This window comes from Phyllostomus hastatus, unplaced genomic scaffold (assembly GCF_019186645.2).
Source record: "Phyllostomus hastatus isolate PE091 unplaced genomic scaffold, TTU_PhHast_1.1 phas_scaffold_182, whole genome shotgun sequence".
Lineage (NCBI taxonomy): Eukaryota > Metazoa > Chordata > Mammalia > Chiroptera > Phyllostomidae > Phyllostomus > Phyllostomus hastatus.
Genome location: NW_025334013.1, coordinates 5,532,864 through 5,547,049, shown reverse-complemented (window position 1 = coordinate 5,547,049; position 14,186 = coordinate 5,532,864). Strand labels below are relative to the sequence as shown.

Genomic DNA, 14,186 nt, shown 5'->3' with positions numbered 1-14,186 from the left:
TCTGCCTTTGAATTTCCACTGAGATATTTATAAACCGCTCCTACTGTTTCTCAGAGGCACATAATCATTAGAAATTCAACCCAATTTTCACAGAATACATTATCGTCAGTGCTGCTAATCCCCTTCTGTCTCCGAGATATCCCCCGGAACTGGCCTGCCGCCGCCGTCCGGATTTACTCTCGGGTCTCCGGGCAGCAGTTAAAGCAGCCACACGAAACCTCAGGCATGCAAGTGTAAAATGGAGGTTTGCAATATAATTCACCACATACACAAGACACAGAAAAACACATGAGAACCAGGTAATGTGTTAAAGGAACTTACTGTACAATAAAAAATAAAAATTCGGCAACATCTTCCACATAAAACTCAGGCAACGCTGCAAACACCTTGGGGACGTCCGAACTCAAAGGCAGTGCCACGCTGTCAGCCAGGAGGAAAGCACGAGTTACCGTCTGGGACGACAGAGTCACGCGTCTGTACTTCAAACAACGTCTCCCGCCCCTGCGGAGCGCCGGGGCCCACAGCGCTGCTGCAGACGGCCCGCCCACTCACAGCAACAGGACGGTGACGGTGACGGTGATGATGATGAGTAAACGAAAGGGCTGCCTCCACGGAGGGAGGGGCCGTCTGGCCGGTGACAGAAGGCCACCAGCGTGCTCAGCTCGCTCCCTGAACTGGCCGGGTAGACTCCTGGGCCCCGTGCTCAGGACGGCCCAGAGGCCGAGATCTCCAGCTTTTAGCTTCCCGTTTATAGATTTCATTTTCTATCAACCGCAGATTGGTAAGAATAAAGCCAGTTCTTAAAAAGCACTACGTCAAATTCCAAACGGCAGGCGCTGACATTTCCTTGTTACTCTTAACTAATTACAGGGAAGGTACTGGTTAATCGCGCCGATGTCACAGTCTACACGTGTGCAGTCTGGCAACCGAGAAACGCGGTCTCGCTCGGGCGGACTCGGACTGGGAAGTGCAGCGAGGGCAGTGAAGCCCAGAGAGGAGGGGAAGGGGACCGCACGCACTCACTCGGGGTAGGCGGGGTCCAGGATGCGGAGCAGCAGCTGAATGAGGAGGCCGTAGAAATTCAGGCACCGTCTCAGGAAGCTCTCGTCGAGTAAGCCGGCGTCAGCACAGGCCTTGCATCGTACCAGTTTCTGTGGAAGCAGGCGCGGCCCAGCCACGGTCAGTGGCAGCTAAGTACCTGCAGCGTGCTGGGTGGGGGCGTGGCCGGGGGAGGGCAGGCCTGGGGCTTTAGGAGCCTCACCGCTGACCAGCTTTAGGGTGCTGGTCACGTTCTAAGAAAAACAAAAGGTGGGCCAGGCAGACCCCTGGGCACAATCCCAGCACACAGCGAGTGCTCAGGGGCTGGTCACCGCTCTCATATTTAAATAGCTCGATCAGGGAGGGGGCTGACGGGGGAGGCCCTTTGGGTGTCAGGGACGGTGAGTGGGAAGAACCCTGATAAATCTGCATCTGAACCCCAGGGCTCCACCTACGAGCGGCCCCTGGGCAAAATGCTTGTGCACCGAGGGTGTAGCACCTACCTCCGAGGACCTGTGAGGAATAAGCACACGCTAATTTAAACCATATATGGACTCCTTGAGACATTGCTTGTGGAGTGCTTAAGGGTTCTGCAGACCCTGGTAACAGTCCCCAGTTTATTCTGCACCTCCAAGATGTCCAGTCTCTTAGTGAATAAAACTGAAATCTTAACTTGTGCCAGAAATCCAAGTCAGATACAAATTTTTATACGTTACCCTAGTGATCAAGAGAAAGCCTTCTAATGTGAACAAAAACATAAGAAAAATGCATAAATTTGCTACCCGTGCTTCCCTTGGACGACTTCTTTTAAAGCTGCCTCATAAGCACAAATCGTCCCATTTCTGGCTGGGTTCTGTGTGATGGATCGCTTTCAATTAAAAATGAAGAGTGAGGTGCAAAGGAAACAGATTTTTCCACTCCCACAAACCCACTCTGTTAAACACCATGAAAATGCATGGCCAGACACACTCCAGTGTGTTTTGGGGTGCAGGGCCGGGGTGTGGAAAATGGAGAGGACCCCACCCGAGGCGGGGAACGGAGGTGACACTAAATTGAGGATGGCAGAATCGATTAGGAGTGCGCACCGTCGGGGGCGTGGCACAGGCACAGCCTGCCCTGAGATGAAAATATCATGCAGATGCCTGCAAAGCATCAACAGCTTTTTAGACGCATTTTATCTCGGGGGACGGAGGGAAGAACAATGAAGAAAAAATAGAGAGGCAAAAACTGCTTAACCAAGGCACACACTCTGGTGGGAAATGCACTATTCCGAGGCTGGCCTGGAGTTGTCCGTCAGCCACACAAACCTTGAGCTGCGTTTTGCAACGCTTCAGCATCTCGCGGTGCCTTGTGGCCAGCGGGGAGTCCTTCCACTGGCTCTCGTTGTTTTTCAAATCTTCCACGGTTCTGAAACCGAAGACCGGCAGTCACACGGGAGGAGCCACGCAGAGGCGTCACCCACCACCTCATCTATTCATTCTGACCGAAATCCCAACGGCTCTGCGACACAAGCTTCCCCCGATTTTGGCATTTCTGAAACCGGAGACTATCTTACAGTCGATGACAAGCTTTGGTTTAACTGGCAGTGTTTTTCTTTTTGTATCGGTTCCTAAATGATGTCTTAAAATTGACGAGCGAATTTCCACGCCCGACCTGGTCCGCCGAGAAAGGCGAGAGGCGAACCCTCACGGACGGCCGCGGCGAACACCGTGCCGCCGCGGCCACGCGGTGCTGGGAGCGGAGAAGTGCCCACTGCTCGTGGGCGCTTCTGTCCGGCCGGACCCTGAGGCCGCTTCCTGCCAGGCCGGGCTCGAAGGAGAACCTTTCCCCAGCCATTTCAGGGACGCAATAAACCAAACAGTAACCTTCGAAAAGACTCTTTGTCTTTATCCCAGAAGAACTAGACCCTCAGGTGTGCGACCAGAACGTGAGTGTGCCGGACAGAATAATGCTCCTCCCGCCAAGACGTCGCATCCTGATCTGCAGAACCTGTGTGTGCGTGTGTCACCTCACACGGCAACAGGGACTTTGCAGGTGTGATTAAGAGTGTGGACCTGGAGATGGGGAGAGTATCCTGGATTGTCTGGGTGGGCCCAAGTCATCACAGGGTCCTTCCTGGAGGAGGAGGGAGTCGGAGTGAGAAAAGGCGCTGTGACCGCCGAGGCCGGAGAGAGGTCTCCTGCGCCTCGGGGGAGGGGCCCGGAGCCCAGGAGAGGCGGGCGGTGTCCAGGAGCTGGGAAGGGCCAGGAAAGGGGTTCTCCTCTACAGCTTCCACAAGGAATGCAGCCCTGATTTTGGGCCTTTGCCCTCCACCCCCAAACTGTGGGATGACCGCTGATGTCATTCTAAGTCCCGAAAGTTGTGGGGATCGGGTGCAGTGGCAACAGGAGGCCCGTTCTCTGACTCGGCCGTGAGGGTCGGCCGGAATCTCAGGCCGGGACCCCGGCGGCCCGAGGCTCCCCGTGGAAAATCTGCACGGACGCTCGGCAGTGAAGACACGGAGCGGCTCCCCCCGCCATGCTGGAGAGCTTACGGAGCGCAACGACAGGCTCGAGGGGTCAAAACCTCACCCCGAGGGAAAGTCAATGGACCAGGGAGTTTCTACGATGACCACAAAGCAGGGTCCGGTCGTACGAAGTGCCAGATTCGAACATAAACTGAACTCCCGGCCTTACAGGACCTTTCACCCGAGAGTCAGGGCCGGGACGGGCACTCCGAGAATGCCTGCCGGTCGGGCTGCAGGAGAACGCCAAGTGCCCTGGGGCCCCACCATGCCTCCCACCTCCCCGCCTCAGAGCGACATCAATCACTGTCCTTGCGGGCCAATTACACCTCAATATGCAGGAGAAGCTCACATTGGAAAATAAAAAGGGGCAAGAGTCGCTAGTGCCTTTCGTGTTTCCCACTGCGGTTGTAACAGATTATCACAAACTTGTGGCTTGAAATGACACAATTACAGTCATGGAGCTTCGGAGGTCGGAGGTCTAACGCGGTCAGCATTCCCCCTGGAGGCTCTGGGGAAGACTGTCTCCCTGCCTGCAGCGGCTTCCAGAGGTCCCCCCCCGCCGCCCGGCTCATGGACCATGTCCCTCTGACACCTGTCTCCCCCAGCACGCTCCCTTTGCTCGCTCGGTCCCGCCTCCCTCCCTCTCACAGGGACCCCTGTGCAACGGGACCACCAGGATGGCCCAGGAAAACCTCCCCATCTCAAGACTCTGAACCCCCTCCCATCTGCGAAGTCCCTTTCGCCGTGTAGGGTACACGTTCATGGGTTCTAGGGTCAAGGGCGCGAGCATCTTTGACCCTGTTGTTCCACCTACTAAATACGAGGCGATGGAAACGTGGGGAGTGTGGGCGGGAACGGGCTCTGAGATGCTTCACCAGCTAAATTCACAGACAGGATCACGCCTGCCGGAGGGTCTGGATGCAGGGTTCCCCAAGGGGCCGGGCAGGGTTCTGCTCGTGTGCCCAGCTGTTTGTAACTTGGAACTGACAGTGACCTGTGCTGGGTGCAGTGAGTTGCCGGGAAGCCCCTGATACCACTCAGAGGGCTGAACCCAGCATTACGGAGCCGGGACGAGCAGTGGGAACTAACCAGTTCTGGCGAGCTCAGACCACTGCCCCCAGGTACACACCCTGGACGGACCACGTCCCGGAGGGTACTCCCCGTTTGGGCGGTGAAATCACACGGGGGAAGGGAACGCCGCCATCGCTGAGAAGCACAGAAGCGACTCCACTGTGGCTGGGAATGGAGGAGGCAGACGTGCCACTGACGAGTACCCTCAGAAGGCAGTGGGGGTGATGGAGCCCGGGCGGGGGGGCACCTGTTCCAGGACGACAGCACGGACAGACCCGCAGCCACAGCCTGAGGCTGTTACAGGCCTCTCTCAATTACTGACGTACAAGCTGATACGATCAGCAGATAGAAGGAAAATGGGAGCAAAAGATGAGCCAAGTTGACTTCACTGACACATGAAACGCTGCAGTGAACTACCCAGAAGGCACGTTCTTGTGGCCCACCTGAAACATTTGCTAATGGAAATGTTGGGGGATAAAGCAAACCTCAATGAGGTTCAACGGACACAAATCAGAGTGTCTTTGATCATAATGGAATTTAGCTAGAAATCAAGACTATCTGTTCAAAACGTTTGCTTCCTGTTTCTGTGACTTCTGTCTGTCAGAGGTGCTGGTGCACGGGGAGAAGTGCTCAGATGGAGAAAAACAACAACGGTGACAGTGACTCGGAAACTGAAGCCACTGTCTGGCCATTTTGGTCTCTCAGTGCCACATGCAAAAAGTGGACCACATGCCGGCGGGGTCAGCGATCCTGTTCATCAGCAGAAACCAGAGTTACTATTTCACAGCCCAGAGAAGGGGCAGGGCTATGCCTAGAACCCAAGAGATCCTTTAAAGTGCCCCCTGGTGATACCATACCCGGGGCAAAAGTCAATGGAAACCTGCAGCAACCACATGCGGAGCACTGAGCACTCCCAGAAACGAGAAGAGTCTGGGTCATGTGACCGTGTAAAGCACTCTGGCCGACTGAGGAACACGGGCGCGGCTGTGGGGGCAGATGGGCGCTCTGCAACACACGTGCCCCCCACATTCGGAGCAGGTGGGCCCAACAGAACCGCCTGCTTGTGGGAGCACGTGGTGACCCTGGCGACCTCGGGACACGGCATCGCACGCACCTGTTCAGCTCCCGGATGGCCCGGAGCCTGCGGATGTAGCGACGGCAGCTCGGCAGCACGGAGAGGTGGTGGGCGTGCAGGGTGAGGAAGAAGCACTCCGTGGGGAATTTCGGCTCAGAAAAGGGAGGCTGGTCTCCATCTACGAAAAAGAACGTAACCCCCCGAATAAGACTGGTTACAGGACTACATCAGAGAAGAGGCACAACTAATGAGGCAAAACTACACTTGGATTTTCAAGCAGTTTAAGGACACTTCACAAAAATTGTAGACAATGAAAGATAAAACCTACCCCCGCCGACAAAAAAAAAAAAAAAAAAAAAACCCACCGTAAAAAACCACAGGGTAATGTTGTAAGAAAAACAGAATTCCTGCGAATGCCATTTAAAGAGCAGGTTTTCTTCCCCATCATATTAAATGTTTACATATATGCAGACCAAAAATCCTTTGTGTCTTATACATTTTATAACACAGGTCGTACATGTCATTTAAAAATCTCAAGGTGATGTTATGTTAGTAAGCTATAGATTCTACCATGTCCCTTCTATTGGGCATATCGCTGTTTCTAATTTTTCTCTGTTAGAAACAGTACTTGGAAAACCTATGTACTAAATGTTATTCACTCACCCCCAGCTTCGGAGCACATGTTGGAAAGTGGAACTGCTGAGAATGACAGTGTTATAATTTTTGTTATGGATCCCCAGAATGCACTTTAGGTAGACTGAATCAATTGATTAAATGACATCTATTACTTCACAAGCTTCCATTCTACCTTATTACTTGTTTTTGGATAATTTATGGTTATATAATGATAACTTAGACTTCTTTCGATTTGTATCCAATTCTTCCTACAAGTACGCATATTTTCCCTATAAGAGTATTTATTTCCTATGACACATACTACTTACATTTTGTTCCAAACAAAAAAACCCACCTCCTGGTAGAATATAGTTTTCTCCTTACATATTTCTAACAGGTCTGTATTTTGAATGGCGTAATTTTATCAATTATAGGGCACACATTTTCCTCTATTCCTTTATTTCACACGTGCATTCTGTCTTGCTCAATACAAAGAGTGTTTATGCATTAAGATACATATGTATATACACAGTCTCTGACAGTAAGCTTCATTTCTAAAATTACTATAAATTTCTCTCTCTTCCACAGAAAGGTCAAATCCTCTGTTTTTTTTTTCATGTTTTCTTTACTAGGTTTTTAGAAAAATGTTTAACCTTTGATTCTTCTAAATTTATTAGTCTATGAGGTTTATTCTAAGACTAGACCAACAGCTACTAATTCAAATGACATTAATCCAATGCTGACTTACTGTTCATCAGATATTTAGTTCTTTTTTTTTAAAGCTACTTTTTAAAAAAGACTTTATTTATTTATTTTTAGAGAGGGAATGGAGGGAGATAGAGAGAGAGAAAAACATCCATGTGCGGTTGCTGGGGGTTATGGCCTGCAACCCAGGCATGTACCCTGGCTGGGAATCGAACCTGTGACACTTTGGTTCGCAGCCCGCACTCAATCCACTGAGCTACGCCAGCCAGGCTAGATACTTAGTTCTTAGGACAGTTGAAATACTTTTTTGGAATGTGTGTACCTGCCCACAATGTTGCCACTGCCCATTCCATACATAAATGCCACAGGGTTCTGATGTCTGTCATTAGACAGCATGTTTTACAGATGAAGTAAAGATCAATAACCATAGTATTTTCGGAAAATTCATATTTTATACCATCAATTAAGATCTATGAAATATTTCATGAGAATTTTAGTTGACACATGTAAAATCTATATAACTAAGCTGCTGCTATCATTTTTATTATATATATTTAAACTCAGAACACTGTATTTCCTTCCATTTCTTCTATGTAGCTATTTGACTTTGGCTAATCCAAATAAGGACTGTTTTACTATATTCATTTTCATTGCATATCATATATCTAGCTCAAAAATTCATTTTTTTCTGGAGAGGTAATAATTTGTGAGGAATCACTAGCATCCAAACAAAATCACCCTTTTTCTAGACTCTACAAACTCGGACTTCTTAACCGGGGCAGCGGTGGATCACCCACCCACAGGAGCCGGATGTGACCACTTAGCTGAGGCCCAGTATTGGTATTCTTCGGGTTTCTACCAGAACAAAAAATTGGAAAAGTAGAAAGCCAAGCCACCCACTTAGGACTCACTCTGAACCCAGGATCGTAACTGCTGAGCTCTGCAACATGAAACATGGCGCCCATTCCTCTTGCATCTCCACTTTTCTGTTTTCCTGACCGCCTGTCTCCCAGATACACATCATCTGTCGCAAGCCTCCGTAACTCCCCTCTGCTTGTTGCCCTTCCTTCTCTCGTCTCCTCTGGCTTTGCTCCTTTGCACTCTCTCCCTCCACCTCCCAGCCTCACTGGGCCGTGACTGCTTTCAGCCGGGAAAATGGCTGAGGTCAGGCAGCGTAGGCTCCCTTCTCCCTCCTCCTGCCCACAGGCCTTCGCGCTGGAAGGGGCCTTCCTTAGAGCGGGCCTGCCTTGGCTCCAGCCTTTCTTCGGGCAGCCTGCTCTCTAGAAAAGCCCCCTTGACCTTCTCTCCCCAACCCTGTAACTCCCTGGACTCCCAGAGCCCAGATCTGAATTCTGGAGTCTGCCTGGCTCCTCTGGAATCAGGGCTCCTGAATGAAACAGATTTCACAAAGAATTAGACTGCTTCTCTCACTGTGGACAGGCTCGAGAAACCGCAGTCCAACTAAACATGGCAAAGGGAGCGCTCAGATCAGGCCGTGTGGGAGAGGGGGGCCCGGACTCGCCGCAGAGGACCCAGGCGGCGGCGGAACTAGCTGATGAGCAGGCCAGGGGAGCTGGCACCTTCTGGAACCTCAGTGTCCTCACATTTAACGACGAGACAGTACAGCTGCAATTCAGAGACTTACAGTTCTTTTCCCCATCAGCCCATAAGCCTACAGATAGAACATTTCCTACAGAATGTAAGGGGAGGTCAAAATGGAAGGCACACTAAAATCTCTGGGGTATGATGCTGCCTATGTTTTGGTGAAAACTGACCACGACTCAGAAAGAGCTTTGCACTGGCAGCCAGGTCGGGCCCTAACGAGAGCCATGACTCGTGAATATGGGTAATGTCGACTGCCTGAGTGAGGCAAACCACCGAGTCCTGAGACACGGTCCCTCCTTTGCCACTCCCTCGGAGTGAATCTTGGGACACGAAGTCCCCGAGTCTGATGTCACCGCTGTAGGGGAGAGGAGTGGGTGAAACCGGTCCCTGGAGGAGAGGAGAATGGGCCAGAGGGAGCGAGGCGGGAAGGGGCAGGAGCCGACAGACAGGGGAGGCTGCGCTGGCGTCAAATCCCAGCTGCGGGATGAGGCTCCGAGTCCAACTGTGACCTGCTGGTAAAGGTCGTCTAGCTATTCTTTCTTTTATTAAAAAAAAAAAAAAAATGCCCTGGCTGGTGTGGCTCAGTGGATTCGAGCCAAAGGGTTGCCGGTTCGATTCTCAGGCAGGGCACGTCCCTGGGTTGTGGGCCAGGTCCCCAGCAGGGGCCAAGTGGGAGGCAACCGCACAATGATGTTTCTCTCCCTCTCTTTCTTCCTCTCTTCCCCTTTCTCTAAGACTACATAAATAAAACCTTAAACAAACAAACAAACAAACAGAAGGGCAGCATTCAGTGACCGACGGCGGACGCAGCACTCACAAAGCTCGGTCAGCCAGTCGCTCACGTCCTCCATGGTGGCGTTCACCCTGGTCTCGTCGTGGGGAAGAGCGATCCGGCACCGCGGGTGGAATATGTACGTGGGGTCAACCGTCTCTAGCTTGATCTTTGTGCTCAGCTGCTGCAGCACCCAAAGGAAATTCAGCATGAAGCCGTCTGTAGACACCAATCTATCATCTGTCTGTGAAATAGGAAAGGACGTATTTAGAATAACGATTTGGAGAGAAATTCTAGCACGGCTTTACGAGAAAGGTGACCAGAAGTGCATCTTTGTGCCAAAGACAGGACACATGTATCACGTCCCCACGGTCACTCCGCCAGCAGGTGCTACCGGTTGCGCGTTAAACCACATGGGAAGCATTGTACACCTTCTCTCACTGACTCTTCACAACAGCCCTCGGCAGTCAGGCGTCCTAGTATTCACACTTTGCAGAGAAGGGCACCAAGGCTCAGAGAATGTAAGTGGCGTGCGCCTCAGAGCTGATTTCAAAATCAGTAAGCAGGCGCACGAAACGTCGCTTCCATTCTCTCCTTCACGCTCCCTCCGGAGCATCAGAACAACTAGTTTCACTGTTCCCACTCGACTAGGTTTGTGGGGCCGACAGCACCCGCAGAGTCCTGCAGCAATCGCACAGCAACTACAGTAAGGACAGCTAACCAGGCCGAGTGATCGCGACGCAGCGGGCACTGCTCTAACAGCCTTACGCACGGTCAGCCCACACACGCAGGACCACTGCCGTCTCCACTCACGACGGGGCAGCGGAGAAACGATGACGGAGCCAAGGCCCCGCTGTCAGTAAACGGTGGAACCACGGCTGGAAATCCAGACAGTCTGACACGAGGTCCACGCTTCCCTATACGTGTTTTTCCTTCTTCTGAGTTGAAATGTCTCGGCCTTTGTCAGTAACGCAGCAAGCGTGCCCCTGTAACTCTTCTACTCTGGCAGAACAGGCCACGCCCCTGGCCTCCCTCACCAGGGCCGGGGCACCTGGAACCTCGTATCTGGGCTCCTCGGGTCTGCTCCTGCCCCTCCTCCCACTCCAGTCCACCACCTGCACAGCCCCCTTGCTGGGCGGGGTCCTTGCCGAAAAAACCCTCCGGTGGCTCCTCGCTACAGTCCTTACCACATCGACCAAACTGACGGAGCCTCTGCCCACCCTGCAGCCCACGACCCACCCTTCTCTCTCCCGTTCACTGTCCTCCAGCTGCACAGGTCAGCTGGGGGGGGGGCGGGGCTTGTTCCAAAGCTAGTTCGTTCCTGCCTCAGGGCCTCGGACCTATCTAGAAAGCTCTTTTCCCAACCTGGAAACAGCAGGTTCTGTCTTATCAGTCAGGTCTCTGATCAAAGGTCACCTCCTCAGGCCTTTCTGCCGCTCAGGCAGAAATCACCCCCAGCTCCTTTCTGATCCCTCCACATTGCTCTCCAGCCCTGTCCCTTGCTTTGCTGGCTTCCTAGACGCCGTGAGTGTCTGCAGCAGTAATGTCTGCACGTCGACTCAGGTGCCCCACATACCACGAGCCTCGCGCAGCACCAGAGGCGCCGCCGCCTCGTTCCACACCGCACCCCCAGGTCCCGCAGCGCTGTCCGGTCGGCCCCGAGTACACGGGAGTCGGGTCAGAGGAGTGAGCGTCGAGAGTGAGTCAAAGGAGCCGTCGGGAACCCTACCTGCATCTGGGCTTTTTTCATGTTGGCGTTGACGACAGCGGCCATGTAGCCCAGGGCAGCCTCACGGGTTTCACCGTTGAGCAAGATGCTATGCAGAATCTTGAAAAGCTCTTGCTGAAATTTATTAAAAAAAAAAAAATTAAAACTTTACTTTAAAATTATTCCTTTCTGATTTAAGAGCAGCTAGCGTGCTTCCCGCTTTCTCCCTCTCCCACATTCACTCCCTTTAGGAGAACCTGACCGCAAGGAGAACGGAAGGGAAGTCCACGCTCCGCCGCGTCGACGCAACTAGCGTGAAGGTGGAACGTGGAGTGGAGCGCGTACGTCGTTCCAGTTTTAATAAAGTAGCCTTTGCTACTTCCTTCCTTTCCGGGACAGGCTCGAAATGACCTTCATTGCGCTACAATTAGCCTGTAATTCTGCTGCTTTTCATTTGAGAGCTGCAGGCGTATGGTCTACGTTTGGGACCAGCACTCGTCGAGCAGTGTGCGCAGCCTGACAGTGCTCCCCCACCCCCACGGGCTAAACGTTTTACACGCCCGAGAGCAAGCAGGGGAGACGGCTCGGCCTCTCAACCCAGGACGGTCCCCCAGCGGCGCCCCTGACGCGGGCACACAGCATTCGTGTGCAGCGACTGCTCAACGCACAGGTCACGGTCTCTCTCCGATTCATCCCCGGGTTCGCTCTCTGAGCACCTACCCTTCCCAGCTCCAAGTAATGCTGCAACGATTGGCTAACCACGCGAGTGTTCTCCAGGGTGATGGCAGGCCCTGAGAAATATTTTTCAACCACTTTCGCCTGGGAAGAGAAGGAACCAATTCAATCGACATGTAACATGTGTCTGGGAAGCAACCTGGACATAAGAGCCGCAAGGTGCAAATGGCCAACACACTTACATCGTCTTCGGCAAAGACTGAGAAGCTGAAGAAGGCCCCCAGGTAGGAGAGTCTCTGCAGCTCCCGCCCAGAGCCGGGGCTTAGCGTCTTGGGCAACCACAACGGCAAAGAAGCGACCTGTGCAAAACGGAAGGGGCCAATCAAGCTGCGAAAGCGGCACGGGACAAGATGTAGGAATGTAATGAACAGAAGAGTTCCACGGCCACGCTCCTCGGCCGGTGTGCCCACCGGCGCCGGGGCCGACTCCTAACGTCCAAAGCGCAGCCTCCCAGACGCGCTCGCATCCCTGTTGGTGTCTCTCACCCCGGACGGAGGAGAGCCCTCCGACTCCTCCACGTTTTTGTAAGATATACTTTTAAGTTTTATGTTTCAAGATTCTTTGATGGAATTCAAATGAACTATTCTTATACTATGAAAGGATTCTAGTCAATTTTTTGTAGGACTTGTTATTCTAGATGCACGATACATATGAAAAAAAAATCACGAGAAAGTAAGTAAGTAAATAGCTTCATCCCGGGAAGTAGCGTATCGGCATCAATGTAACAGTGGAGAACCACCCCCGCCTGCTGCTGATGTCTGATCTAAACGTCCTCCAAAAGACACCTTCCAGACGAGGCCGCCTAAGGGACATCTGCCCGGTCACATGCTCACCAGGGACGGGCAAGCCCACCAGGGAGGCACTTACCAAATTGCACACGGGGTGCGTCTTCCCAAACTTGGTTTCACAGAGCTCCCCTAGCGCCTAGAAATCAGAAAGTCATTTAAACATGCTTCATCTGAGCGCAACGTGAACACTGAGGAACAGCTTTAATTGCCGCTATAAATGTGCATGCATTCCCTCCCAACACTACCAGCTTCACTGGTTTTTTGATTAATAATAACACATCGCACCATAAAACGAATAAAACAAAAATAGAAAATGAAACTAAAAGCCACTCACAAACTTTACCCTAAGGGATAATCTCTACTGGTATGTTAGTTAACACTTTGCAGGCATATTTTTGGGCACATGTTATAGAAATAACACACAGAAATAAATGTGTATATTTTTACAAAAAATGATTTTTTCACTTAATAATTTTTCACGTCAAAAAGATGTGCTTCACCAACTTTAGAGGGGTAGTCTCGCCAGTGCTAAACAGAACTATAAGTAATTACAATTTAATAAGCTATCAAATATAGGACATATTTAAAAGTACTCTGTGATTTCAAGATCTCTGGTATTTTTGAGAACTCCAAAATTTTCCTTCAGAGCGCCAATCATTCTCATATTAAAGAATCAGGAAGAGGCCTGGCTGGCGTAGCTCAGTGGATTGAGTGCGGGCTGTGAACCAAAGCATTGCAGGTTCAATTCCCAGTCAGGGTACATGCCTGGGTTGCAGGCCATGACCCCCAGCAACCGCACATTTGATGTTTCTCTCTCTCTCTTTCTCCCTCCCTTCCCTCTCTAAAAATAAATAAAAATAAAAATCTTAAAAAAAAAAAGAATCAGGAAAAGGGAGTTTTTAAGGACAAACGCAACTTCGCATGCCACGGCAACCCAACCAACGCTACTTAAGCAGTGAGTTTAATTTTCTCGGGGACATGGACGCGGGGCACTGACTCATCTTTGAGGAGCCCTGGGGCTCGGAGAGCTCCGGAGGAGGAAGAGTCCCGGCTGGGCCCCGAGCTTCGCTGCCGCAGACTCAAGGCCAGGCCACAACCTCACCAGCCCTGCAATGAATTTAAACTACCGACCTGTCTGGGACGCAGGCATTGGGATTTTTTTTACAGACCCCAGGGGATTCCAAGGTGTGGCCGGGTTGGGATCCACTGACCGAGAGGAGGCTCAGAGCAGTTTCTTATTTTGGCTCCAACAGACTTCCTCTGCCTGCCTCGCACTATTGTCCTTTCTCAAAGGGCGCTCTCACTGCTGTGCAAGCATCAATAATGGTGCAAAGTAAAACTACGGTCTCTCATAAGGAAGGCCTTTGTCTTCTGACCACAAAGAACATTTTGTTGAACATCTGACACTAAAAGCTCCTTACCGAAACATCAAGCTAATTCAAACCACCACAGTAAAGTCAACAATTCCGTGCAGGAATATTTACATAATGCAGTGGTAATTAATGTGCTCCGAAATATTTCATCACTGGACTCAATCAGATTATTCTACTGCCTTTTATCTGCCACAG

General features: G+C 51.4%; 1 protein-coding gene across 2 annotated transcripts in view; it reads right to left on the bottom strand.

Moving 5' to 3' along the window:
- The window catches only part of UBE4B (ubiquitination factor E4B), a 100,205-nt gene that overhangs the window by 22,129 nt on the left and 63,890 nt on the right, over window positions 1-14,186 (bottom strand). For both annotated transcript variants that reach the window (XM_045858900.1, XM_045858901.1), the window contains 9 exons: window positions 12,698-12,754; window positions 12,013-12,129; window positions 11,816-11,914; window positions 11,117-11,230; window positions 9,433-9,631; window positions 5,730-5,868; window positions 2,346-2,445; window positions 1,024-1,151; window positions 322-420 (listed from right to left, as the gene is read on the bottom strand). In XM_045858900.1, coding sequence (XP_045714856.1) covers window positions 322-420; window positions 1,024-1,151; window positions 2,346-2,445; window positions 5,730-5,868; window positions 9,433-9,631; window positions 11,117-11,230; window positions 11,816-11,914; window positions 12,013-12,129; window positions 12,698-12,754 — 1,052 coding nt within the window. The remainder of the gene's footprint in view (window positions 1-321; window positions 421-1,023; window positions 1,152-2,345; window positions 2,446-5,729; window positions 5,869-9,432; window positions 9,632-11,116; window positions 11,231-11,815; window positions 11,915-12,012; window positions 12,130-12,697; window positions 12,755-14,186) is intronic.